The sequence below is a fragment of the Echinops telfairi genome, unplaced genomic scaffold (assembly GCF_000313985.2).
Source record: "Echinops telfairi isolate 266 unplaced genomic scaffold, ASM31398v2 ScPeMD7_5592;HRSCAF=6446, whole genome shotgun sequence".
NCBI lineage: Eukaryota > Metazoa > Chordata > Mammalia > Afrosoricida > Tenrecidae > Echinops > Echinops telfairi.
Genome location: NW_022109491.1, coordinates 9,732,961 through 9,760,057, shown reverse-complemented (window position 1 = coordinate 9,760,057; position 27,097 = coordinate 9,732,961). Strand labels below are relative to the sequence as shown.

The window sequence follows — 27,097 nt, the reverse complement described above, 5'->3', positions numbered from 1 at the left end:
ATTGATGTAAAAATCCCTTTAAAAAGAAAGACAGCTAGGGGAGCGGGGAGGGAGGGGAAAAATGAGGACCTAATGTCGGGGGTTTAAGTGGAGAGAAAATGTTTTGAGAATGATGTACAAATGCGCTTTACACAATTGATGTGTGTATGGATTGCGATAACAGTTGTATGAGCCCCTAATAAAATGCTTAAAGAAATAAAAAAATAAATAAATAAAAGGACAGCTAACCCGCTTTTCGCCTCAAATGGGAGCAAACCAAGTACATTATCTGTTGAGATTTCTGTTCCCAGCTTCCTGTGAGAGCAACATGGAGCACATTTCGGTAAAAAAATAAAATAAAATAAAAAGAGCTCATGTTTTACAAGGCTTCTCTACAGGCTCTGCTCTGGGGCTGCCTTATCCAACCAACCCTCCACCCTGTCAAAGAGACAACGTCAAAGTCAAGTGCTTCCTGAGAACAGCCGCAGGAATAGATGGACCTCCATACATCACTGTGGCAGGAGTAACCTCCCATTCGGCAGAAACCAGGAATGTGTGCCGGCAGAGAACTCAGCATTAATAAAGACTCTTCCGGCATGCGCACGCATCAGGGGTCTCTACTGCAGGTCAACACCCTGTCCGTTTTTCCCTAAGGCAAAGAGAAGCCTATGGAGCAGGCCTTTCCCTCAATTTTGTTGGAAGGAGAAAGGCGGTGGCAGAGGGTGGATGGGATAGAAATGGCGCCTGGACCAAGGAGATTGCTTCTGTGCCAATGCCGGGCAGAACCGCCAAGTCCTCCTCCACTTTCCCATCTGTCAGTAGGAGCCCCAACCAGCTCCCTGGAGGGTGGGGTCCAAGAAGTGGTTGCCAGGAGAAATAGAAATGACTTCCGACGATATACCAGGAACCCCCTTAAGTCAGTCATGGGAAAGAAATCACCCACTTTCAATTCTCTCTCAATATAGCAGCTCTCACTTGAGAACGTCCCTGCTGGGTGCACTCTCCCTTAACGACAAGGAGATGGGGCCTAGGTCAACAGCTTGACAAGAAACAGCATCTGCTGAGGTTCAATTCAACTGCATTTACCATGTTACTCATCTCGAACCAAGTCCATTTAAATAAAAATCCTAGGTCAAGCTCGTTCAGAAGGGTAACGAGTGGCCTGCCCGGAACAGGGACCAGTTGGGTTGGGGGATGGAACTGTGAGCTCTTGGGCACATAAATGGGAATGTCTACCTTGCAAGTGCTACAGGACCCCTGTGACCTGGGGCCTACCTGGGCACTGGCGCCTTACTCCACCGCTTAAGGAAGCCCGTCCTTAATGACGGACCTCCATTCTGAAGGGCTCTTCAGCTTCCGCCGTCTTTCCATTCACACACAGACTTCAGGATCTAAGCCCTCTCTCAGGCAGAAACTTAGTCCCTCCTAGATGTCTCCGCTTATCCAGCCTGGACTCGGTGGAAGAATGCTGTCTTGAAGAGCCATCCTCAAGAACAGGGTTCTCCCTAAGAAGGACACCTCAACCCTGCCAAGGTTATGGCCATAACGGCTCTCAGCAGGAAGCTGGCCTCTAACTTGCCGCTGAGCACCTGCCGGCCTCCCCGGCACTCACTTTGCTGGTGTACTTGGCGATATCTGCGGCGACGTCAGCGGAGGCGGTAGCAATGGGCAGATCAGCATTGATGGAGGATGCCAGGGTGCTTGTGGACCCTGAGCTGGTGACCAGGGGCGATGACTGTGTGCTGGTCACCAGGGTGATGGTTGACGTGGACGGGCTCTGGGTGATCTCCTTCTGCTGGACAGCTGAAAAGCAAAGGGCTCTGGCTACCCCCACGACTGCGGGCACACTGGGCGCAGCACCAAGATGCGGGCAGGCGCCTCTCACAGAGAACCGGCAAGCTTTTGGGTGCAAACGTTCCCAACATCCTAGAGGGAGGACTGTACCAGCAACGGCTCCCTGTTCTTGCTCAGACCTACATTCCACTGGGAACACCTCCTGCTGTTTCTAGGGCATGAGGACGAAGACTGGCATTGCCATCCCAATCCCAAACACACTAGGATTCAGCTCTGCCAGCCATACAAGGCAAGGTCAATCCAACTCACCGCCAATACAGCCTTACAATCCTGCAGACTCTTGCCCAGCCCCACCCACCCACCCAGCCTTGCAGAGGTCGCCATGGGGGGTGGGGGATGGGGAGCACCAAGATCTCACCGCCTTTTCTCCTGCTCAGAGGCTAAGGTGGTAGCCCCGCTATGCAAGAGCCTCAGCAAGGAGCTTGGCCTACAAGGCTCTGAACACAGGCCTCCTCCTAGAAGGGCCAAGATCCGTGTTCACCCCAAAGTGGGCCCCGTGGGGGTGCTGAGCCGAACCAGGGGGGTGCTGTGGAAACGGACGGCCAACACGCTATCTCAGATTATGGGTTACACCACCAACATTTTTCATTGTCAGGGGGGTGCAGAGTTACGTGTCCGATTGCCAGGGGAGTCAAATACCTTTGGAAGCCTAAGACCTAGATCAGTGCTCGCAAGCGAGCCGGACCAATCCGGAGCAGTACTTGGCTTAAATCAGAGCCAGGCGGAGCCTCCTGTAGGGCCAGGAAGAGCTCTTGATTCCACAAGGGCAGCACATGGACGGAGGCTGGCTCATGGTGTGTCGTGGCTAACCCCCGGCCATCACGGCGACCTCTGCTTGCTACCATGGTTCTCTCTCCTCTTTCCAAAAGAACTCCCTGAGGCTCACTGGTGCACACCAGGACGCTTACACAACCGCGTGACAGCCGCTCTGCTTACAACAAGCGGGGGAAAAAAATCTGAATGAGCGCTCAGTGCCCACCAGCAGGGGATTTCCTTAAAGAGTCCTGAAACACTACGCCGCAGTTCCCAAGACTATGGTAAAGACCTACAGACCTTCAAAACATGCTGAGGGGTGGAAAAAATGAGGTACCATGTTTTTCTTAAAAAGGAGGGGGGGTGTTTTAGGAGTCAAATATAGATAATACACATGCATCCGTGCATAGCAGTTTCTAAGAGCATCCAATGAACTGACAGCAAACAGGGCATGTGATGAATGCAGGGAGATGAATGAGATGGGCGTTCAATAGGATAAAAAAAACGTTGGCTATCACTAGTTTGCCCTCATAGCGACCCTATAGGACAGGGTAGAAATGCCCCTGTGGGGTTCCGAGACTTAACTCTTTATGGGAGTAGAAAGCCTCATCTTTCTCCTGCGGAGCGCCTGGTGGTTTCGAACTTCTGACCTTGCGTCTATTGGCCCACCACGCCACAAGGGTTTCCTTATAGTGTCGCTATGAGCTGGGATCAGACTCGATGGCAGGGTGAGTTTTGAGGTCACCTACTTACAGGAAAAGAAACGCACGTGTCGTTTAGAATACCGGATAAACTTAAAAAGCACGCTGCAAAACAAATTCTCAAGAGCCATGCCACATGAATGCTTGAGGCTTTCCGGAGTCTAATGGCCGGGAAACAAACAAGGAGGGGGACAAAAAAGAAAAAGGGGATGGGGGACTCTTCTCCTGTGGGCGTGGCCAAAAGGGTACAGAGGCCACAGCGTCGGGAGGGGCGACTAGGTACCTTTCACAGCCTGTCTGGTCTGATATCTCGTCCCCTGGGAAGACTGGGGCTGCGGCGGCTGGCTCTGCTGCTGTTGCTGCTGCTGCTGCTGCTGCTGGCGCTGCATCTTCTGCATGTGCCACTTTTGGGAGGACGTTTGAAACTTACTTGAGGAGTTCCACACGACCCGCTGCACGGCCGGGGCAGTCTCCTTCGGTAAGAGCGGCCTCTGCTTTTTCACCGGGCTTCCCGTGGCGGTGGCGGCGGCGGCCGGGGCTGTGACCGTGGACGTCGTGCTGGTGGTGGCTGTGACTCCGGCCGTGGGGGTTTGGGAGGAAGCGCGGGTGAGGACCGGCGTCTCGGCGGGAGACTGGCTGCCCGTCGCTGGGGTGGATGGCGGCGCTTTGCCCACGACTAAAGCCAACGCATGAGAGAGACAAACAAAAGGAGTGGGTTTGACCGGGGGCGCCCACAGAGTGGCCCCCAGCAAGCTCTGAGGGAAGCCAAGCAGCCAGGGCCGGACAGAGAGGACCGATGGGATGCCCGTTCTCCTGGTCGCCGCAGCATCAACAGCTCTTTCTTCTCCTTACTGCGACCTGCTCACCTCGGAGACCCAGATCTACGCCCAGCCCCTGCCCTCAAGACCAAACTGCCTGGGAGCCAAGGTCAACTTAAGGCCAACTCACAGCTACCCTGTAGGGCAGGGTAGAACTGCCCCGAGGGTTATGGAAACTCTTTATGAGAGCAGGGAGTGGCTAGAGGTTTCAAACTGCTGACCTTGAGGTTGGCAGTCAACTAGTCAACAAGGCAGATGAATGGAGGCGCGACAGGAAGTGCCTTGTATCCAACAGTGACGAGAAAGGTAAGTCCCTCAGAGATTCAGAGACACCCTAGGCTAGGAACCCTGTAAACCAAGGATCCCAAAGACCCTAGACAGCCCGCCCTTTTCCCACCTTCTGATCCCCTGAGGAGGTGCTGACTCAACCCAACAGACTACCAGAACATGCCCCAAGGTCAGATACCTCTGCATACAGCAGCATTTATCTAGAAGGGACTGGGCATTTGGCTTCCCTTTCATACGGTAATCTAGTCGAAGATAAGGTGGTGGGTGGGTTGGTGACAGAGACAGACAGAGACAGACAGACCTAGTTTTTAAAAAAAAAGAGAGAACTATGGAACTTGAATGGCTGTCCGAAGGACTGTTTTCTTGAAGCCCAAGGCTTTGAAGGCACTGGGAAAGGTTTCAGTCCACTGAGTGAGAATTAGGGGGAACTTGGGGTGCCTGAAGGCAGCTCGTGGGAAGGTTCGCCAGAGCCAGAAGCACTGATCAGCTTCCCTCTAAGCCTTATAGCAGTGGTTCTCAACCTTCCGAATGTCCCGACCCTTTCCTATAATTCCTCATGTTGTGGAGACCAACCATAAAATTATTTTCATTGCTACTTCATCACTGTCATTTTGCTACTGTTATGAATCCAGGCGACCCTTCCACAAGGTCATTCGACCCCCAAAGGGGTTGCGACCCACAGGCTGAGAACGGTTGCCTTAGAGGGAAGGGATACAGGGAGTACTGGGTTTGAAGAATGTCCAGGATGACACAAAAGTGCAGGTTAGCACTCTGGCTTGGTGTACCCCGACACCACCCACTGTCTGCTGGCATCTCTATCACCCTAGGCAGGTGAGCAAGGTCCCTCTGGGAGCATTTTTGAGAAGCAGAGAGTGGAGTTGACTGATGGGAGGTTTAGAAAGGGTTCTCGGTTCTGGCTGTGAGAGATCAAGCAAACGTTGGGGACTGGGAGGGTAGGGGAGCCGGCCTGCAGTGGTGTCCCAGCCCTTCCCAAGGGCAGAAGGCCTTGGCCTCCACTTAGAGTATGCTCAGGGCCCTCAGCAGCTCCTCCCGGCCTCCCTTTTCTGCATGTGGCTAAATGTGTGAGGTTGGTCGAGGTTCATTAATATTAGCGAGCTGAGGTCGGCTAACCGCGAGGTCAGCAGTTCAAACCCACCAACTACTCCCTTTATGAGGCACTTTGATTCCGTGAGGGTCTGCAACCCCAGAAACCCTCTGGGGCACTTCTACTCTGTCCTACGGGGTCAGTTCAAGTCAAAATCAACTCGGTAGCAAGGGTCTGTTTGGATTTTGCTTAGCCTGTGTTGAGAGGTTGGCTGCTAACGGAAACATGGCGTGGTCTGAACTTGGCAGGAGAAAGATGACAACCTTGGGCAGTTCGACTCTGTCCCATGGGTCAACCGAGTCAGAATCTACTCCAGGGCAGTAGGTTTGAGCAAAGAGCAACCCAAGCAGGTCCCGCCCCTCATTGGCAGGACAAACAATAGCAGCTTTGCAGGCAGATTACTGCTTTTGCCTGGGGCCCCTTCCCTAAGGAACACAGGTGAGTAACTGGAGGGAACCATTTAGACCTGACAGGTGATCTTTGTTAGGGAATGCTGATAGTTTATGGGTGCAAAAGAAACTGCTCTAAGAAAACTCAAATTGTCTTAGAAATTTGGAGTTACACACTTAAGCACTTCTTACAGAAGGGGAGAAGACGAATTTCTTAAAGGGCTAGCACTCAAAAAAAAAACAGTCTAGCCAAAGACCCTACCAATTCTGTAGGCTGTCAGTGTGCAGTATAGCACTGATGAAACACATTAACTCTCTTCTAGTCCTTTAATATTTCCTCCCCTTACTATTATGGTCTTAGTTTTACCTCGTTAATTTTGTTAGACCTGCTTATGTTCATTTGTATAATTAAGATGTATGATTCATGAAATCGAAGATAGATAAAAAACTTAAGAAATACTAACAGATGCCCTGAAGGTATGGGAAGAGAGGGAGTAGGGTGGGAGAGAATGATAGCAATGGGAGGGGGTGAGGTGGGAATGAATAGGCAAAGAGATAGCATTGGATGGTGTAAGGTAAGGCTAATAATAATAAGAGTTCCTGGGGGGTGGGAGGGAGGGGATAACGGGGAGCAGGCATCAGAGTTCAAGACAAAAGAAAATGTTTTGAAACTGATGGTGGCAGTAATTGTACAATTATGCTTGATCTAATTGAATTGTGGACTGTTAAAATACCTGTAAGAGCTCCCAATAAAATGATTTTTTTTAAAAGGCCCTACTCCTAAGTCTTTAGGCTGTCAATGTGGCGCACACAGAGAATTTTAAAGGAAAGAATCCCCCTCCCTCTCTGGAAATGCATGTTCATGGCTGAGGTTCAGGAGTGACAGTCTCTTGAGAATGGTCCTGGCTGAGACACACCCACCCTTTACAGCATTTGACCACTAGACGTGACAGGCCATGTTCTATATGACTTCTTTTTCTACATCCCAAAGCAGTCACACTGGGCGGATACTGTGCAGCTAGGTTCGAAATTGGTCAGGATCGAGAACTAGCCAGCTGCCTGCCCGGAGGCCAGCTGCAGCTTCGCAGGACGGAGCCAGTGGGGCACAGTGACTGCTATACCACACACGAAACAGGTGCATCACTTACCATCCTGCTTGGGAGACGGTTCTTTGGGCTCCTTCTTGTTTTTCCGACCCTCCCGCCCAGAATGGTCTTCTCCAAGATCGATGACAAGTTCACTCTCTGAATCGGAGTCCAGGCCCAAATGCACCGTCGGGGAATCCGTCTCGTCTTTCCCCTTCAGCTTATCCTTCGGCGGGAGAGGGGAAGGTTTTGCTTTCTCTGGAAGATCCTTCTCAGGCTCCGGGCTGGTCTTTTCCTTGACCACCACTGGGTCCGCCTTCTCACTGGTGGGCGAGGAGCTCCTCAGCTCCTCCTTAACCTCCACGGGGTTGGAGGGTTTGGGCTTTTTTTTGACGGCAGCTGGCTCTTTGTCCATTTGACCGCCCTCTTTGTCATCCGCGTCTTCGGGCTCGTTCTTGGACTTCTGCTCGTCGTCACTGATGAATTCACTGTCGCTACTGTCGGACTTCTCGGAATCCTCCGAATCGCTGTGCTCCACAGCCGTGTAGACATCTTCCGAGATTTCATTGATGCCTAAGTGCAAAAAGAAAACCTGAGCATGTGGCCTGGTCACGGAACAGATGCTGCTTCCCTACCCCCTGCGGGCCGGCACCCACTCTCCAGGTGAGCTGTGGGGCCCAGCCCTGCCACTTGCTCCCTCCCAGCATGCGGTCAAACCCACTCGCCAGGATCTGCGCCTGTGATTCTTCCACCTCCATGGAGGCCAGAGGCAAGGGTCTGTCTATCACAGGCGCGGCAATACAGAAGGTGGGTGTCTCACACACATCCCAATGGGTAAGAGCCGATTACAAACCACAGGTTCACTTAACCCATCTAGGTTTCTCGCCCCTAGGATGGGGTCAGCAAATAAGACTATCCTAAAACTACTCTTCACAGAGTCTCTGTGCGGGGCAGTCCCCGGCACGGCTAAGGTGTGGGGTCCCTGTCCCGACCCACAGGCGCTGGAGGGAAGCTCACAAAGGGCTAAGAGAAGCTGGTGATGCACCAGGCAATTTTTATATCTGCTTCAACCGGGGTTCAAAGGCTCAAGATATCAAGATATTAAAATTTACTATGACTTCTGGATCCAAGACCCTGTGTGGCAACCCATCTTCACACCCAAGAAAGAAAAATACAACCACCCATGTGCTAGGCCAGCATTGAAATGTCTTGAGTTCAAATCCCAGCCCCTCCATTTTTATTAGCTATGTGGCCCTAGTCTGTTTCTTCATCTGCAAAATGAGGAGGACAGGGCACTAGAGGCACAGCGTGGTGGGCAGGGAACAATGTTACAATTCTCAGTCATACTCTTACATAGCAAGGAGTTAGCCAGCAGCCTGAAATGACCAGAGAGGGACATGTAGATCGCCTGGCACCTTTTATGGAGGCTACTCAATGATCCCATGAAACGGGCCACCTGACAAGGAATGCTCCGAGGGCCCCTCGCTATGGCACCTTTTTCATTCAATGGCCAGACCACCACCTCGGGGTGGTGGCATTCTAGAGCCAAGACCAAGGACCTCGGAGAAGGCAAATCCTTGGAATAAAATCTCTGCCCTCCAGGAACTGTCAGACGAGATGGGGAAAGATTCACCCAATAAAGGAACGGTGGTACATTTGCGCAGTAAGCCCCAGGGGAGGCTGGCAGGTGAGGAAAGGATCAGGGGAGGCTTCCTGGAGGAGGCACATGGAGGAGGGCAGGTTCAGGCAGGCAGGGGGAAGGCAGGCAGTAAGGGGAAGAGGAAAAGGAGGTAATGGGTATAGCTGCAGGCAAGGTGGCTGTGTGGAAAGTGGCCCAGTCTGGTGCAGGCAGGGTTGTGGTGGGACTTGGGGGAATACACCGATACACATTGATTTCACCTGTTGACGCGCACAGAGGTGGACTCTGGCAGCACTCTGCTCTGGCACCTTCTTACCACCTGTTCTTAGTCCTCTCTACAGAAGGACCTCAGAGGGACTCGGAGGGCCAGCAGGCCAGACCCCGCATGGCCCCAGTGGAACTGAAGTTTATGGAGCCAACGTGCGCTTGGGAAAGGACCTGCTAAAAGCAGTCAGGACTCCCCAGCGGCTGCACCCACCCAGGTGGCATGCCCACCAAGCCACCGTGCAAAGCCGGGCAGAGCCGAGGCTGGTACCTAGCTGCGCCTTGCAGCTCTCGATGGTCTTGTCCAGATTGAGCTGGAACCGGCTGCGGATCTGCCGCTTTGGGGAGATGAGCTGGACGGGCTGGGTCTGCTGCTGCACGGACTCGCTCAGCTCCTTCAGATCCATCTCGGCTTTGCTGCGGTCTGGAAGACACCACCCAACCCCGTGAGACAGGCACTCGGAGGGGGATCACCAACACCACCTCGCTTCCTGCTCGCAACCCAAAGGAAAAGAAAGAAAAAACCCCTGCCCGGGAGTCCACGCCAACACACGGCGACCCTACAGGACAGGGCAGAACGGCCCCTGTGGGTGTCTGCGATTGGAACGCTTTCCTGGGGGTAGAAAGCCCTGTCTTTCTCCCAAGGAGTACCCGGTGGTTTCAAACCGAGACCCTTACAGGTAGTTGCCCAATACATAACCACTGCAGCAGCAGAGCTGAACATGGACTGCAGATTAGGTACATAAAGAGAAGGCCTGGGTCATTTGTCCCAATGGTGCAACAAGAGATGACTCAAAGACAGGGGCCAAAAACACGTCCTCGGCAGACCGGCTCGATAATCCCAATATCCACCGGCTTATTTTCAGGGTTCACAACATGCCGCCCCAGCTAGACGGTCCCGAGGTCAACCGCAGCATCATCAGATGGCCTCCAAAGTCAGCGGTGACGGGGACAGTGGCCACCGCAGAATCAGCGGTGATCACGGGGGTCCTTTCTTGCCACGTCCAGGCAGAGGGGGCTGTTCTCCCCACTAACGTCGGAGGCTGTGGGTCTCTCTTCATTGACCTAGTCTTGGGACTCGGACTAGAAGGGGGTGGGAAATATCCAGTAGGAAAACCTTCCCGGCAGTCCGCTGTAAAGGGGACTTCAATACATTTGTGGGGAAAAACAGTGGAGAGATCATGTATTTGTCCAAGCCCTTCATCCTTCCCATTATGTGACAGCATCCATGTGAGGAAGAGTGACTCTCCCTTGAACAGGTCACCTCCCCCAGGTATGTCCAGTCCCTTCAGCGTCCCCACCCATCGCTCTCTGTCATTCTGCGGAGGACTCCTTAGGTAAGCAACGGGCACTGTGTACGAGGGCTTGAGCATGTATGAGAATTCCCACTGTCTCTTCCATTCCACGTGTCCGTGAACTTTTAGAAGGCCCTTGCTCTCTCGGTTTCCTTTCTCAACTCCTCAGAACCTGCTGCTGCCACTCCAATTCCAACTCATACCAAAGCAACAGGACAGACCTGCCTGCCCAGGAGCAGAGCCACAGAGAGCCACTGCATTCACTGGTGGAGCGAGCCGTTGGTAGATTCGAACCACCAACTCTTTGGTTGGCACCCAAGCTCTTAACTGCTGCGCGACCAGGGCGCCTGCCTGCCTGCCTGCTTCTTTGGCTGTTGGTGGGTGCCGCGGACTCAGCTCGGACGCCTGGCTGCTATAGGGACAGTAACACAACGGCCCTGTGGACGAGAGGCACACACTGCCTGGGCCTGCCCTGTCCTCACAGTATCGGTGCCGCCACTGGATCAGTCCACTCAATTGCCCCGAAAACTATGGTGGCTAGGAGGCACATAAAGCAATGAGTCCTTCCAAGTAGGGGGCACTGTCTTTCACCTTATCTGTTATCCTCTGGCCTCCGCTCCCACTGACCCAGAGCAGAGAATGTGGGGCGACTGCCCTAGCCAGCCACCCCCAGGAAATAGGTCAGAAAGCCTGGGGCATCAAGACCACAGGGCAACTGGGAGAAGCCACCCTGAAGCCGGTTCCCACCAGTGGTGAACAGGCTCTTCCGCCCCCTCGCTCAGCTCCTCGTGACCCACCCCAAACCTGCCTCCTCGCTCTCGGCCCCGGGGCACAGCCCAAGAGCTGGAACGGAAGAGCCAGTCAAAGCCTTCACTCTCTCCCTGTCTTCCCAGTCTTCCTGTGTTCCCGCAAGCTTCTCCCCTTCAAACAGTGAGGGCACATTAGATTCAATTACACCACGCCCCCCAATACCTCAGGTAGCCAGAAGCAGCCACCTCAGGCCCCACTCCGCCCAGCGACAGGCTCCCAGCAGCAATGAAATTGCTCCCCAACTGGATCTTATCACCCTACTAACGTCCCCACCAAGGTAAGAATAGGAAGGACACTTTCCACAAAACAGACCCAGCAATCAGTCCCCCAGGAACATTCCAGAACTGGGTGCTCAGAGCAAACAGATGTATTTCCTCCTTGGGATCCTGGAAAGGGTGCCAGAAAAAGATATCCTTGTGTTGATTAGCGCCTCCCTGGAGAACAAAGACTGCAGCCTTGCATAACGACAGCAGTGCACACACAGCCAACACAGAGCGAGAACCTGCACACCAACTAGAGAAAGAACTAACCACAAACCCATCTCAACTTGCCTCCAACGGCAACCACCTTGAAGCACCTGACCAAGACCCAAACTCTGCCAAGGAAACAGAGGCCAGCAAGGGAGAGGAAAAGCGGAGCAGGGACCAGGGAGGCATGAAAAGCAAGAAGACCAACTGAAGGAGAAGGAAGAAGGCAGGCTTGAAGACTTCAACGGTCGAGTTGCAAAGAGTTATCCCTCGAAGAGGAAGGATATGAAGCCTATCTTGTAATTTCCACTTTCTGAAATGAGGAAGCACCCCACCTTCCAGAAGGAAAAGGCAGCCGTTTCCGAGCAGGACGCTCGAAGAGAAACCTAGGGAAACGCTCTCCCGTGAGGAGAGGCCTCGGAGTGCTGTGTTCAGCGGTGTCCTTAACAAACATCGTTGGGTGATTGATTCCACACAGCAGCTGGTGAAAACCTCAATCTACAAGACCAGGGCTCCGCCACCTTTCCCTGCAAAGACCGGGAGTCAATATGATAGGCACCTGTGGGTGGCTGAGGGAGGGGACTGGGTCCTCCGCAGTCAAAAAGGAGATGCAAACAAGTAGGTGTGCAACAGAAAAGGGGGTGAAGGGAGACGTCGGACAGGGCAAGATAATTTATAAATTATCAAGGACTCATGAGGAAGGGGGGAGCGGGAGGGAGGGGGAAAATGAGCACCTGAGGCCAGGGGCTTAAGTGGAGAGCAAATGTTTTGAGAAGGAAGAGGGCAATGAATGTACAAATGTGCTTTACACAATTGATGTATGTATGGATTGTGATAAGTCGTATGAGCCCCTAATAAGACAATTAAAAAAAATAGGTGTGGCTGTGTTCCAATAAAACTTTATTTATGAAAACAAGGGAGGGGTCAGATTTGGCCCATAGGGTATCCATGACAATCCCTATCATTGGTCCAGTAATTCCGAGCCTTGCCGGCACACTGAAATCATATGTATCAAGCCGAGCCAGTTGTCACCAATCTTCCTCTCCTGTGGAGCAGCTGGGGAGTTCAGCAGGTGACTGATAAGTGGGGGAGCGCCAGCACTTTTAGAAAACACTGATGCCTGCCCCCCTCCCCCCAGGTCTATTTAAATAACCTGGGAAAGGGTTAGTAATCAGGTCTTTCAAAGTCCACCCCACCCACAGCCCCAGGTTATTCTGATTGGCTAAGGTTTTGAACGCTTGTACTAAACCAACCTTCTTTGGAAGTCGAGAAAACCCCTCACTGTTTCCCGGGTAAAGTTTTGAACGCTTGTACTAAACCAACCTTCTTTGGAAGTCGAGAAAACCCCTCACTGTTTCCCGGGTGGCTTGGCGGTTATGCGATGGGCTGCTTAACCGAGTCAAAACTACTAACTGTTCTGAGGGAGAAGATGTGGCTTTCTACTCCCATGAACAGTTACAGTCTTAGAAAACCGCAGGGGCCGTGCTACCTGCCGCACACAGCTGCTATGAATCAGAATCAGCTCATTGGCAGTGAGTTTGTTTACACCGCCAAGTCGAAAGCCAAACTCAATCAGCAAGTTAATTCTGAGCCTTAACGGCCCTCTAGGACAGGGCGGAACTGCTCCTGTGGGTTTCCAGCTTTTACGTTTACGGGAGTAGAAAGCCTCATTTTCCTCCCGAGGAGTGACTGGTGGTTTCAAACTACTGACCCAGCGGTTGGCAGTGCAACAAATAACCCCAAAGCGACACGGGTCTTGCCAAAATACCCTCGTTACATGTGTGTTTCTATACATGTCTAAAACAAATGCAGCCATTGAACCTGTAGCCAAAAGAAAGACAAGAAGGCAAGGGATCTCATTTCACTAAGATTTCTCTGGTCAATATGATCCCATTAATAGTGTCTTCTAACAAGAAACTAACTAAAGGAGGTAGGCTGGGATCAGGTCTCCTAGAGCCGGACCTTCGAGAACCTAGGTCAAACGGCATTCTGCCTCACAAGTCAGCCGAGGCCCACTGGCCTCCCCTACACAGAGAGAGAAAAAACAGTTTTGTTCTCACTCAGGCCTTTGCAGAGAAGCTTATCAAGCCTCCCCCACCCCCATGCCCACCCTTTCTGGGTGGGGCCGACCTCTGGAATCCACCCTGGTCAACATCTTGAACTTCTCAGCTGGTGGCAAGTCGGCTTCGGCTACACATGAAAACTGAAGATATAAAAAAATGACCCATGCTGGAGAGAGGGGGCCCAAGCTAACGTTCCTAGAGAGAGTCTAAATCAGAAGCATCTCTTTAGAGGGCAACTGGATAATCTCTCTCAAAATAACAAGCCTGCGGAGCCTCCGATGCAGCCAGCCCACTCCAAGGAATTAATGCTCTGCGATGGTATGATGGCGGTGCACAAAGCCACCCCACCCCATGCCACCCCCCTGGCAGGCCAAGCTCCCACCGAGAGGACACAGGTAGAGGCCGAGATCAGTGACAGCTCACCTGCCGAGGGAAGGCGCTACAGCTGCCCGGTAGAGCCCTGCCTGAGCAGGAAGCCACTGGCTGAGAGAAGACAGTCATGTAAAAAAGCAGGTGAGAAGGGGGAGGTGCGAGGCGGGCAGACGAGAGAGCTTCCTTCCAAAAGCCCCTGGTAAAGTTGTCTTCTTAATCCCACCCTGCTATGCACTTCCGGAAGCCCCCTCACTTATGCCTAACTGGGGGTGGAGGGGTATTTAAATCCGTTGGCACTACTGACATTTGAGGGTCACTCTCTGGTGGGGATCGTCCTATGCATTGGAAGACCACGGCCTTCACCCAGCAGGTGCCAGCAGCACCCACTCCCAGTCTCTATAATAAAAATGCCTTACAGATATTACTCAATAACCCCCCAGAGGCCAAGGGCCCCGATGTTGAAACCACTGGTATTTATCTCTAAGATGTGTCCAAGAAGAGACAGGAGGAACACCAGTGGTCAGCTGGTGGGTGGGGGGGGAGTGGCGAGGGGTGTGGAAACAGAGGAGCCCGGGATACACTAAAGAGCTTCCGTACTTTGAAATCAGTGGTGTGCGTTATCTGAAAACCCAAACATACCTTTTAAAAGATGGATACAAACAATTGGTTTGCAGTTGGGGGGCTGGGGTGGGGGTAGGGGAGTGGATTTTTTTGATCAGAAGCTACAGGCAAAGTCATGGACAAACTGCCAGGGTTCACAAAACCGCACTCCCGTCACCCTAAGAGAACGCCATCAGGTAGTGAGAGGCCCAAACCAAAAACAACCCAACGCACTGCCACTGCCGGGAGTCAATTCTGACTCAGCACACCTTCAGGGGAGGGTCGCACTGCCCCTGTCAGCTTCCCAGGCTCGAACTCTTTCCAGCAGTAGAGGGCTCGTCCACACTCGGAGCTAGCTGGTGGTTTCGAACGGCTGGTCTTAGGGGGTAACTGCCCGACACATAATAACCACTATGCATCAGGGCCCCAGGTGCTCTCTATCAAGGAAGACGGAGCCAGCCTCTGCCCCGCCTGGTGGCTGTGTGCTCTGCATGAAAGCGTCTAGCCTGCCCGACCCCCGGGACCCAGCTCCACATCTGGACCCTCCCACAGCCTGGCAGCTTGCCAGCGATGGTGGAGGACTCACTCCAGGTGTGACAGCTTCCCGCCGTGCTGTCAGCATCGGCAATGGCCCGTTTTGTCACCCGGGGCATGACTTGCCTCGCGGGGTTTGTTCAGTCCAGGTAAACACCCCGCGAGACAGGAGGAGCCCGGATTACCAGGGCAAGCAAACAGGAGGCTTGAGGAAGACAAGAATCCAGGCCTCTCCTCGCCCTCTCACCGGCTCGTCCGTATGGATGACTTACATCTTGACGACCACGGGGCTGCAGAGTGTGAGCCCACACCCGGCACCAAGGCGGGCACCCCCCCCCACCCCCACCCAAGGGAGAGGAGAGACCCTGCGCCCAGGCAGGGCCCTCACCAGCCAGCATGCAGACCAAGGACCTGGCCTCCTCGCAGATGGACTCATCCCAACCCCGTGTCGTTTACCCAGACTCCTGAGCGACCAACTGACATCCCATGGCCTTGATGTTGGTGTTTCTCTTGCTTGTCTGTTAAATGCTATTTGCCCAAGTAAGACTGTGTCTGCTTTTCAATGACCAACCACAGGCTTTGAAAAACCAGGCACTTCCTGAACGACCCGAACCTCCCTTGTCCTGCCTACTGCCGCCTCTCCAGGGAAAAATCGGCCATCACATACGAGAGAACGGAGGCTTCATGAGTCCAGTGAGGCCCTGCTGGCGGCATTTCCTGTCTGGACTCCTGGAGAGAGGCCAAACATTGGCACCTGGTGGGCCTGGTCCACCCCACCCCCCACCCAGTACAGGCAGACACCTCCTGCTGCTCACCGGAACTCTCCACGTGGGGGTCCCACACAGAGCAAGCCTGTAGGATCTAAAACTGACACCCCACCACCCTCCTCCCACAACCACCCACCCAGGCACCAAAGCCCGTGGGCGCTCTATGAGGCTTTCGTTCACAGCCCACAGCAATATGGTCAGCCCCGCCTTCCAAATACACCCAGCCCCTTCAAACGCCCACCCTCCGCTCCCACCTGACATCTAGTCCCGCGGCCTCCCGACTGCTCGACTCCACATGTTAAAGGATTGCGAACCACGCCAAAAGAGAGGGGCCATCACAACTCCCCAAATACCCGCAAGTTACTGCAGACAGGGACTTGCAAAGATTCCAACTGACCCAGGTTCAAGTTCAGAATGCTGCCAGTGGTGGACGTGGTGGGCGCCTTCTCCGTTTTCGTTGTGAGTGGCGCTGGCGCTTGGGGGGAGAAGGGTTTAGGGCTGCCAGATAAACTCCCCGCTTGGCCCGTCTTGGTAGAGGCTGGAGAAGCTGGGAAAAAAAGAAGTCATTGTTAAAAGACTGACAGACAAACACACAAGAATTGTTAGGTGCGGGCTAAGGGGAGAAGGGAGAAGTTGGGAAATTGTACTTGATTTCCACAAGGCCAACCGAGCCCCATAAGAAGGGGGGAGGAGAAGGGAAGGGTAACCATTTATTTTAAGCAAAGGGCTTTAATCCAGCCTTAAACCGTTAAAGCCACAGAGGAAGGCGACCTCCCCAGCTACCCTAGCCAACACAAGCCCTAAGACAAATCAGCTAAGCTGCCTCTGAAATTGGTTTGGCCCTTTCATGGTGTAAAATCTCAAATAGCAATTCCACCAGCCGCCACCACGTCCAGATGCCCAGACTGGGAGCCAGGCTAACCAATGGCATCTCATCCGTTTGAGCAAAGACACAGGCCCTGGCTCACACCCAGGGCCCTGCACCTGCCTGTAACCAACTTGACCCCTTGGGGGAAAGCCCTGGGTTCCCATTTCAAAGGCCCTTCGCTTTTTTTTTGTCTGCCTCCGAGTGAAAGCCAAAGGGGCAGCAGATGGAGTGAGGGAGAAGTTGGTGAGCTGCCTCTGCTTCCTCGGAGCATACCTGTGCCCGAGGCGTTGCCAAACCTCTGAGAGCTCGTTTAACCACAGCTCCTCGGGAGGCAGGGGGAGCCCGGGGAACACAGGGGTAAACGTGCTCAGGTGCTCATCAACAGTTAGCTGTTCGAACTCACCGACAGTGTGCCCCCGTGAGACCACGGATTTTTACACAAGATGTACGTTCGCATGAGCCCAGGAGGGGCTTCCAAGACCCTCTGTATCCTCCTATTCGCCCTCCCAGCTCAGCTTCACCAGGCTTTCTGGTTAACTCCTTCCTCGTTAGCTGGCCCTGGAAATCCAGGCATGCGATAAAGTGCCCGACACCACACACACACACACACACACGCACGCACGCACGCACGCACGCACGTACGCACGCACGCACACCAGAGACTTCAAAAATACTCCAACACTACGTAGGGCGATTGCCTCCGTTTCACGACCTGTCAAGTGGGGCTACGCAAGAATGGACGCTTCAGTAGGTTGGAGCTTATACATCAGGTCTTCCAGTCAATAAACATAAACTAGTTTTAGATCCATGCCTAGAGGTGCCAATATCGAGAATGTATTATCGTGGCTGTACTGAATTGCAGAGTTCATGTCCCTCCCCAAATTCATCTCCATCTGAGCATAAAAATGTGATCTTCCTGGAAAGGGGGACTTGGCACACACACACACACACAAAAGAAAGAAACCAACTTGCCCAATGGTTCCCAGGGATGAAGGGGAAAAAGTTGTTGCATAGGGGACATTGAGTTTATGTCACGGTGGTAGAAAAATCTGGAAAAGGATATCCATAATGGTACAAAACGAAGAGTTTAATCAATGTCACTGAATTATACAAGAAGTTGTAGAAATGGAGAATATGCTGCTGTGTATATTTGTGCTACGATTAGAAAAAAAATTGCATGACTAACAATGGCTGCAAGAAAGAAGAAAATGTTCTAGAATTAACTATGGTGACAATCGTACACCGCTTCTTGATATGGTTGAATTCGGGAAGTGCATGACATGTGGATGACGTGCTAATAAAACTTAAAAAGAAAGAAAGAAAGGGGGTCTTGGCATCCATAATACAGTTAGGATGAGTCACTGAATTCACATGGGTCTGAAGTTAGTATGACTGGTGTCCTCTGTGAGACCAGGGGAACTGGACAAACACACACTGGGAAACCAGCCGTGCAGCGATGGACGCAGAGGCTCAAGTGCAGCTTCTACAAACCGAGACTGCAGGCAACCACCCACCCTACTGGTGAGCGGAGTAGCACAGAACCAACCAACCCTGCCACACCTTGTCCAGGTTCTGGCACCGAGAGAATACATTTCTATTGCTTTGAGTGACCAAGTTTGTGCGAATGTGTTGGCAGACCCCTAGGAAACTAATGCCAAGGGAGCCCTGGTGGTACGGTGCCTTAGCCCTTTATAACAATACTTGACACTATTCCTCTTCAATATTTCCTTCAATTTGGTCTACTTGATATGATTCCCCAACTGACAAGGTCAATCGCGGTCCATTTCAGAGCAACCAAGCAGCCTAGGGTTATCAATCTTCATGATTCCTTTACCTTTTTGGCCACATCCAATTTCTCTAGATTCATACTTTGTATATTCCACATGTCAATTGCTGATGGACGCAGCTGTTTCCTCTCATTTTGAGTCAGGTACACCAAGAAGTGAAGTTCCTAGAAGCTTCGCTCCATCCGGGTCAACTCTTCATTGAGAGGTAGCTTCTCCTCCGTCGTATTACATATTACCTTTCAATCAGAGCGGCTCGTCTTTCAGCAAGGTATCAGACACTGTTCCACGGCTATTCATAAGGTTGTCATTAGCCAACTTATTTATTTATCTTAGTTTTAGGTCGTACCTCCTAGTCTGAAAGGTCTACTAAGCCCTGTCCATCATGGGGAACCCTGCCGGTATTTGAGAGACTAGTGGCACAGACAGAAATACCAGTAACACAGGATCATGCAGCCACCAGTGGGACATGCAGCGAGACCACCACAGAAAGAGATACAAACAGCATCTAATTCTCTAAGTTTTTTGGAGGCTTTAATGAATAAATCGGGCAATTAACGCACAGCGCCTGGCATTGATTGACTCCTCTGCTATCGTTTGCTCGGAGAGCAGTGTTTCCCAACAGCCTCTAGAACTCTGGGTCCCCCATCTAAACAGTGGCTCTAAGCTGGGGATAGTCTCTCACCACTGGGGCACATTCAGCAATCCCTGGAGGCATTTCTGATCGTCACAACTGAAGAGGGGGTGCCACTAACATGCAGACCCCAGAGATGCTTCCAACCACCTACATGGCACAAGAGTGTCCCTGGCATGTCTCTGACCCAGAGTCCCAACAGGAATGAAGCGAAGAAACTCTAAACATGGAGATGATACAGGTATTACTCAGGAATTCCTGTTCTTCATTTGCAAATCAGGAGAGACGGCGACGAGATTTGCTAATCCATGCCAACTGGTATTCGGCAAGTGCGCAATAAAATACGGGGAATTTAAAAAAAAGAATTAGGCTGAACTACCAAATCAGAACACAGTCCTGGTTAAGCATTAGATGCCTGGTCCGGCACCTGGGCTAGACTCTTAGTTTGGCTGTGGTGGATCCTCCACTGAGGTGACGTGGCCGGCATGTTGCTGCGAGGCTGGAAGCCACACCACCGATATTCCAAATGCCAGGAGCCTCACCCACGAGGCGCAGGTTTCAGTGAGGCTTCCTCCTCAGACAGTCTAGGACAGCAGTTCTCAATCTGCGGGTCGCGACCCCTTTTGGGGGGGGGTTGTACAACCCTTTTTCACAGGGGTCATCCAAGACCATTGGAAAAAACCTATCTCCTATGGTCTTAGGAACAGAGACCCACTCCTCTATCCGTCTCCAGGCGGGTCCGCCCACATGCAGCTATGCTGGTCGGGTAAGAAAGAAGCTATCTCAACTTCCGCACAGCAGAAGGCTTTTACCGCATACTGTGCCAAAATGTAGCAATGTAGTTTACTGCTGTTACATTAAGACTGTTACCCATGCTACACCATGCTTCAAGACAGAATTTCATTTATTTGTCATTAGAAATAAATATTTCACCATATAGAATTACATATTGTTTTTGTGATGAATCACTATACTTTCATGATGTTCGATTTGTAACAATGAAAATACATCCTGCCTATCAGATATTTACATGACGATTCCTAACAGTAGCAAAATGACAGTGATGAAGTAGCAAGGACAGTAAGGTTATGGTTGGGGGTCCCCACATGAGGACCCGCATGAAAGGGTCTCGCCTGAGGAAGGTGAGAACCACTGGGCTAGGAAGAAAGGCCTGGTGATCTACTTCCCAAAAAAGGGGTAAAGAAAACATCCTAAGCCAATTCCCAGGCTTTGGACATGCTAGCAGGAATTACCAGCGAGGACATCATGTGTGCTGAAGATAAGGGCCATCAAAGGTGAGGAAGACCCTGGATCAGACAGGCAGTGAGGATCTGGAAGACACAGCTATTCTGTGGGGCAAAGAGGAGTCCTTTCTGCTCTCGTAAAAAGTGAGTCTCAGAAACCCCCAGTGACAGTCCTACCCGGTCCTCTCGGGTTCACTGGGAGTCGGCAGCCCCTCACTGGCAGTGAGTTTGGGCTCAGAGAGGAACAAGGTGAGCCGGCCTAAGCTCCAACAAAGGTGAAACTCAGAATCCATGGGGCGCCGCCCGCCCCCATCCCACAAGGCCGCGGTGAGGTGGCATCGATGCAGTGGTGGCGAACGTTTGAAAACGGAAACCAGCAGAATGAAACTGCTTCCTAAACAGAGACAAGCACGAAGACAAAGGCTTCAAGACAGAAACTGTTAGTGTTCACCTTCTTAAAAATCCACTCATCTCTGTACCTAGTCCCAAAGGAAATCTGCAGGAAGTCCAAGTATCCCTGTAATGTATTTCACACGGAGATTAAACACGAAGATCTATCTTTATTATTATGAATACAGTCTCTTAAAGAAAGCAGCCAGCCAGGCAAGCAGGAAGGCATGCCTTCTCATGCGCTCCAGAGCACGGCTTGAGACCCGCTGGGCATTTTAACAAGGAGGCCCAACTCTAAGTGGTCGAAGGAGGAAGGGAAAAAAACCCAAAGATGTTGTCCCACGTAGAACCCAGTCAAGTGAGTCACACCTCCCTTCCTAAGAGGTCAAGTCTCAAAAGCGAAAAAGAGAATTTCACTATAAAACCGTGTCGGGAATGCCCCCCCTGTTTCCCAAAGTGCAAACAGTTGAGTATATAGGTATATGGTTTTCTAAAATCATTATTCTAGAAACTTAACAGTGGTACACTGTCAGGAAAAACTCGAGGGAGTGTGGGCAGAACCATGTTTATTTTATGGTGGTGGTGGGGGTGTGTGTCCCTGTGAGTCGACAATGAGTTTAGTTTGGATTTTAGAGAGCTCAGAGGGGCCCTGGTGGCACAGCGGATTAAACATGAGGCTGGTTAGGTGTGTGAAGCTACTGCAAAGATTTAGCCTCAGACACTCTGTGTACCCACAGAGTGGGTCACAGACTAAGGGGTCAAAGGACACACACCTACTCAACGCGCTGGCCAACTTCATTGCCAACTCCCAGTGGCCCTATACGGCAGGGCAGAAACGCTCCTGCGGGTTTCCTGAGACTGTAAGACTTTACTGGAATAAAGGGGCTCGTCTTTCTCCCTCTCTAGTGAAAGGCAGTAGGTGCGGGAGTCAGAAGTATCCCAAGAACCCAGGTGGCTCGGTTAAACACACAACTGCTAACCGAGAGGCTGGCAGTCTGAACCCACTAGAGACTGCAACCTGGCCACTGGCTTCACTAGGTGTCATGGGTTCTACCCTGTCACAACTTGATGACGCCTAATGACAATGAAAGAAATGCAGTTATAGATCACTTTGTCTTTCTGTTTTTACTTCATTTTCTGGGGTTTTTTTGGTGGGGGGGATCTTTGGAAAGGAGTACAAGATGTATTTGTTACAAGGAAAGATGCAACCAGAGGAGGAGGAATTCCACCTTCACAAGCCTCCAGTGAAGTATGGTAGCTCTGTGCTGGGCAGCATTTACTCTGGCCTGGCAGGGGGCCGCCCAGACACACGTGCCAGCCTGCTGGGCGATCCAAATGCCCGGGACTGTCAGACAAAGGAGGTGGCTGCGCAAAATTGTGAGTGCACTCCATGCCACCGAGCTGCACGCTGTGTTAAAAAAAAACAGCTCATTGAAGGTTGGCATGACTTTCATTTAAATTACAATAGGAAACGTTAGGCTGGCCAAACTGCCTAGAAGGTTAGGAAGTCAGACACACACATGGACTTAGGACATCCACATGACGAGAGATGATCTCCAAGAAGAGATCCACCCCATCAGGCCAAGTCGCCCCCCCCACCTCCAGCTTCAGCCGAGTGGCTGACAACTGACTCCCAGCGGCCTCCGGTTGGATACTGAAAAGAACACCCTTCATCTCTTCCAAAGGCCCTGTGTGACCGCACCCCTGGGGGTCCTCAGGTGCTGGTGAGGCTTCCCACAACCAAGGTCCACTCACGCCTGTGTTTCTCCTCGTGACCCGGGCTTCTCTCTAAGCCCTGTGCTCAGAAGTCACGCCTTCGCGTCAAGAGGTGGCGCGCTTTCAACATCATCACGCTCGGACGCCTGTGGAAGCTTTCCAAAAACACTTTGCCCCCTCCTCTCAATTTCTCTCTGCTCACGTTCTGCTTTAATGAGCAAGAAGAAATTGGGCAGTCTTCAACATTTTGAAACGTTCAGAACTCCCCTCAGCCTCCCACAACACTGTTTCTTCGCTGTCTGCCATATTTATAACAATTCCCCTTCCTCTTGTTCCCAAGAATAAAACTCTGGTTCCTTTTCGGGGTTTGTTCTCTGGAGCTTCCCTAGAGCCTAGGTTCCTACTGAAAGTCAGCTCCAGGCAACCAACGTGCCTCAAAAATTCATCCAGCCTCAACGCTGCAGAACGGCTTGATCAAAGTCTATAAGAGCATCCTGAACCAAAGGTTGGGGGCGGGCCGGGGGCAGGGAAATAGTATAAAACAGAAAATCAAAATCTCAATGGAATGGAGACTTCTTGGAGTCCTTCCTGGTGGGGACATTTCCAATACAATGGCCCTGAGATCATCTTTTCTTTTTAAACATTTTGAGGGCTCTTACAGCTTTTATAACAATCCACACATCAATCGTATCAAGCATATTTGTACATATGTTCCATCATTATTTTCTAGACATTTACTTTCTTCTGAGCCCTTAGTGTCAGCGCCTCTTCCCCCCACCCCACCTCCCCTCCCAGCCCACCCTTGTGGCCCCTTGATAAATTATATATCATTATTATTTTCATATCTTACACCAACCAGTACTTCCCTTCCCCCACGGTTTCTGTTGTTCATCCCCCCTGGGGGTGGGGATGGGGGGTGCGGTTATGTGTCCCGGGAGTCCCTTCCTACCCACCTCTCCCCACTTTGCCCCTGTCCTGGTATCGCTACTTCCATTCCTGTTTCTGGATTCCATGTGTCGTGAGCTCTTATGTCTTATCAGTACCTGTGCACACGCTCCGGTCTAGCCTGCAGTGCAAGGCAGGGCTGGGGTCATGAAAATGGGGATTGAGGAAACTTCAAGGAATCAAGACGACTGTGTATTTCACCGGTGCTTTACTGCACCCTGATTGACTCAATGTCCCATTGTCCACAGATGGGCTTCGGGTCTCTGCGCTGACCCCCCTCGTTCTCAATAATATGGTTTTTTTGTTTGTTAGTTTATTTGGGGTCTTCTGATGCCTGTTTCCTGATGCTATGGACGCCTCATGATCGTACAGGCTGTTGTGCTTCTTCCATGTGGGCTTTGTTGCTTCTCTGCTAGATGGCCACTTGTTTACCTTCAAGCCTCTAAGGCCTCAGATGCTATATCTTTTGATAGCCGGGCACCATCGCTTTCTTCATATTTGCTTATGCACTCATGTTGTCTTCAGCGATCATGCTAGGAGGGTGGGGTGCCTGAGGGCAGCTCCTGGGAAGGTTCGCCAGAGCCTGAAGCACTGATCAGCTTCCCTCTAAGCCTTATAGCAGTGGTTCTCAACCTTCCGAATGTTCCGACCCTTTCATATAATTCCTCATGTTGTGGGGACCAACCATAAAATTATTTTCGTTGCTACTTCATCACTGTCATTTTGCTACTGTTATGACTCCAGGCAACCCTTTCACAAGGTCATTCGACCTTGCAGGAGGACATGTGCAGAGGCCCAAAGTCTGTCCACACCTCTGTATTGCCATATAAATATATGTACATGGGCCAATACCTCTATTTTTATGAATGAATGTATTAGCATATATACACACCTATGCATATACCTCTATGCATAGCTTTGCTTCCTAGAGCTTTCCTGTTTCCTTTTACCTTCCTCCTGCCCCACCATCACGCTCACCCTTCTTCCGCCTCTTCGTAATTCCTCTCAGCTGGACTGTTGTGGCTACAACACCCCCAGCATCTCTACATCCTTCTTGTTGTTGATTTTAATTCCCTAGTTGTTCCCTGTCTGTGGTGTTTGCTCACCATGAGATCATCTTTAAATGTAAACCTTAAACCAAAGCTATTTCCTGAATCCTGCTTTGAACCCAAACCAGCTTATTTTTATGAGTAAAACATATCTACTTAAGCATTTGTGCTCTTTGAAAGAAATTGCCTGTGTGAAATCAAATAGACACAGCAGCACCCCGAAAGTTTGGAATGGGAAGCTTAAGGATCAGGGAGTTTGAAGTGAAGGTAGTGGGATAATGTGGAGTAGGATGGGAGCGGAAGTGTCACTGAACTGCTGAAGTCCTCTTGACCCTATAGGGTAGCAAAGAACTGACCCTGTGGGCTTCCCAGAGTGGTAACTCTTGACCATAGCAGAAAGCCTCATCTCTCTCGAGCAGAGGGGTTGGGGGTTCCTAACTGCTGACCCTGGGTGGACAGCCCAACAAGTAACCCACTAATGCCACGCAGGCGCCTCTGAATCTGACCCCTGACAGCCTGAACCGGGCTTCTGAGGTTACATCGTTGCAGGAACGGGCAGCCTCACTCTTCTCAGGAGCCACTGATGGTTTGAACCACTAACCTTGTGGTTAGCGGCTCAACACCTGTCATCACAGGGCATCTTCTAACAGGAACGACGAGGGACGAGTATCAGAGGGCACCCACACAGCGGAAGGCGAAGCACTGTCTGAGGAAGTCTCACACATGCACACTCACACTGTAGTTCACCCCAATCCTGATGGCAGGTCACAAACACCTCCTGTCTGGAAAGTGAGGGAGTGAGTTAATGGTGCCAACCTGGCCGATAATCACATGTGGGGCTAATTGAAAGGCAGAGGGATACATGGGTGGTGAGCCTCGCCTTTCTAGTTCTCGGGTCTCTTGCTTAGTGATGGTCGCACCAGGGGGCAGCTGCCTTAGCAGTTCCCTGCTTCAGCTTGCAAGATTGACTTCCTACAAGACATCCCCAAGGAGAAGCCACATGGACCTATCCCGATGCAGCCCTGGGTGCTGGAGCAGCCGTGTGGAGACCCCTGCTAGTGCTGAGATGCTTGTTTGTTCACTGACTCAGCTTTCCTCCTGCAGTCGGCATCACTGGCTCTGTTTTGTGAGGTGGAGGACTTTGTGGACTGGTGTTGGGTTAATGGGTTAATGTTGGACTTGTGGGCTTGGGCAGCATTGGGTTGGGATGTTTTCGTGATGCACACTTTCTTTACATAAAACTCTCTTATACATGAGTTGCTGTGGATTTGTTTCTCCAAATCACCTAGACTAATACAGTGAGCTCTTAGTTTGGCACACTCTCCCCCGTTTCAACCATTCCCTTAACTGCCTGATGCCTCCAAGCAGGGGTTCCAACTGAACAGTACGATGCATAAGCCAAACAGAAACAAATGCTGAGACGGCTGTCTGCGGGCTAACCATGGTTGTGTGTGTGACTAGTTTTCCGCAGCCAGCCACTGTTTGATGACAAGTAGGTGGTGTCCCTGTCACAGCCACAAAGGGAGTGTAACGGAAAAGTTTCTGATTTTTCCCTGAACAGTAACTCCTAATGCAGATACAAGGTCACAGGACCATTAACTCAGAGGGAGGTGGAATCCTGAGTTAATGCATATTCATGACTTAAATCAGGATTCCCCACAAGCAAATATCGGCTGAAGCATCATTCCCGCCAGGGCGAGTGCGGGGGAAGAGGCCCTGAGAAATCATGGAGACTAAAAAGCACTTTGGCCATTAAGGCGGCAGGATTCCAAGGGCATGTTGATGGAGAGGCTCAGGCCCAAGCCAAGTGCTTACTGGAAAACTCAGTGCAGTTTTAAAGATTTACAGACGTGCAACTCTGAGCTCCTTGGGTCCTTAAGAAAAGCAAGGTTTCTAAACACTCACGTATGTGGTTTTTCCATGAGGAGGGAATCCGTTCTACAAGACTGTGGAAAGCTAGTCTCACCTCCAGTTCATGGATACATGGGATGAAAAGTGAATGGAGGAATTTTTCCACGGAGCCCCTTGAAGGCCCCTGGTCTTGGCCCTGACTTGGGGCACTACAATAGTCGCTCATCTTTAGGCAAATGTCTTCTGCCTTCACTGTCCAAGCTGTCTCCCCGCTGTGGGCCAGCAGAGGGCAGAACGGTGCGGCGAAAAGCCAGTGGGCCTTAAAGACACACTTGAATCCTAAGTGTTTTTCAGGGGTCTCTGCGGGGACCTGCACTTGCCTTCTGTAAAATGGGGGAGCTGACCAAGAAGCTTCTTTTACTCTTACCTGGTTCTTAATATTTTTTAACTGGGGTGGGGTGGGGTGGGGGGTTTCTCAAATCAAAGGAAGAACTAACACTCATGAAATTCACATGTCCGTGTCCATCAATACAGTTTTATGATAACAAAGCTACGCAGAGTGCCCTCAGCTGCTTCTGAGCTGCAGAGACAGCAAGGAAGAGTGGAAGAGCCCAAACCCCAAACCAAACTCCCTGGCATCGAGCTGATGCCCACTTGTCGAGACCACCAAGGAGCGGGCAGGCTGTCCCTGTGGGGGGTCCGAGACGACAACTCCTCACAGGAGGAGAAAACCCTGCCGGTCTCCCAAGGTGGTTTCAAACAGCTGACCTGGAGGGTAGCGGCCCAACGTGTTGTCACGACACCACCAAGCGGCTCCCGTGGAGCAGACAGAG

At 51.6% G+C, this 27,097-nt stretch overlaps 1 protein-coding gene across 13 annotated transcripts in view; it reads right to left on the bottom strand.

The window, feature by feature from the left end:
* The window catches only part of ZMYND8 (zinc finger MYND-type containing 8), a 112,374-nt gene that overhangs the window by 14,248 nt on the left and 71,029 nt on the right, over positions 1-27,097 (bottom strand). For 9 of the 13 annotated variants that reach the window (XM_004698042.2, XM_004698041.2, XM_045295394.1 and 6 more), the window contains 5 exons: positions 16,181-16,330; positions 9,147-9,299; positions 7,036-7,545; positions 3,571-3,963; positions 1,592-1,782 (listed from right to left, as the gene is read on the bottom strand). In XM_004698042.2, the coding sequence (XP_004698099.1) occupies positions 1,592-1,782; positions 3,571-3,963; positions 7,036-7,545; positions 9,147-9,299; positions 16,181-16,330 (1,397 nt within the window). The remainder of the gene's footprint in view (positions 1-1,591; positions 1,783-3,570; positions 3,964-7,035; positions 7,546-9,146; positions 9,300-16,180; positions 16,331-27,097) is intronic. The other 4 variants (XM_004698044.3, XM_004698043.3, XM_045295402.1 and 1 more) reach the window with 1 other exon arrangement.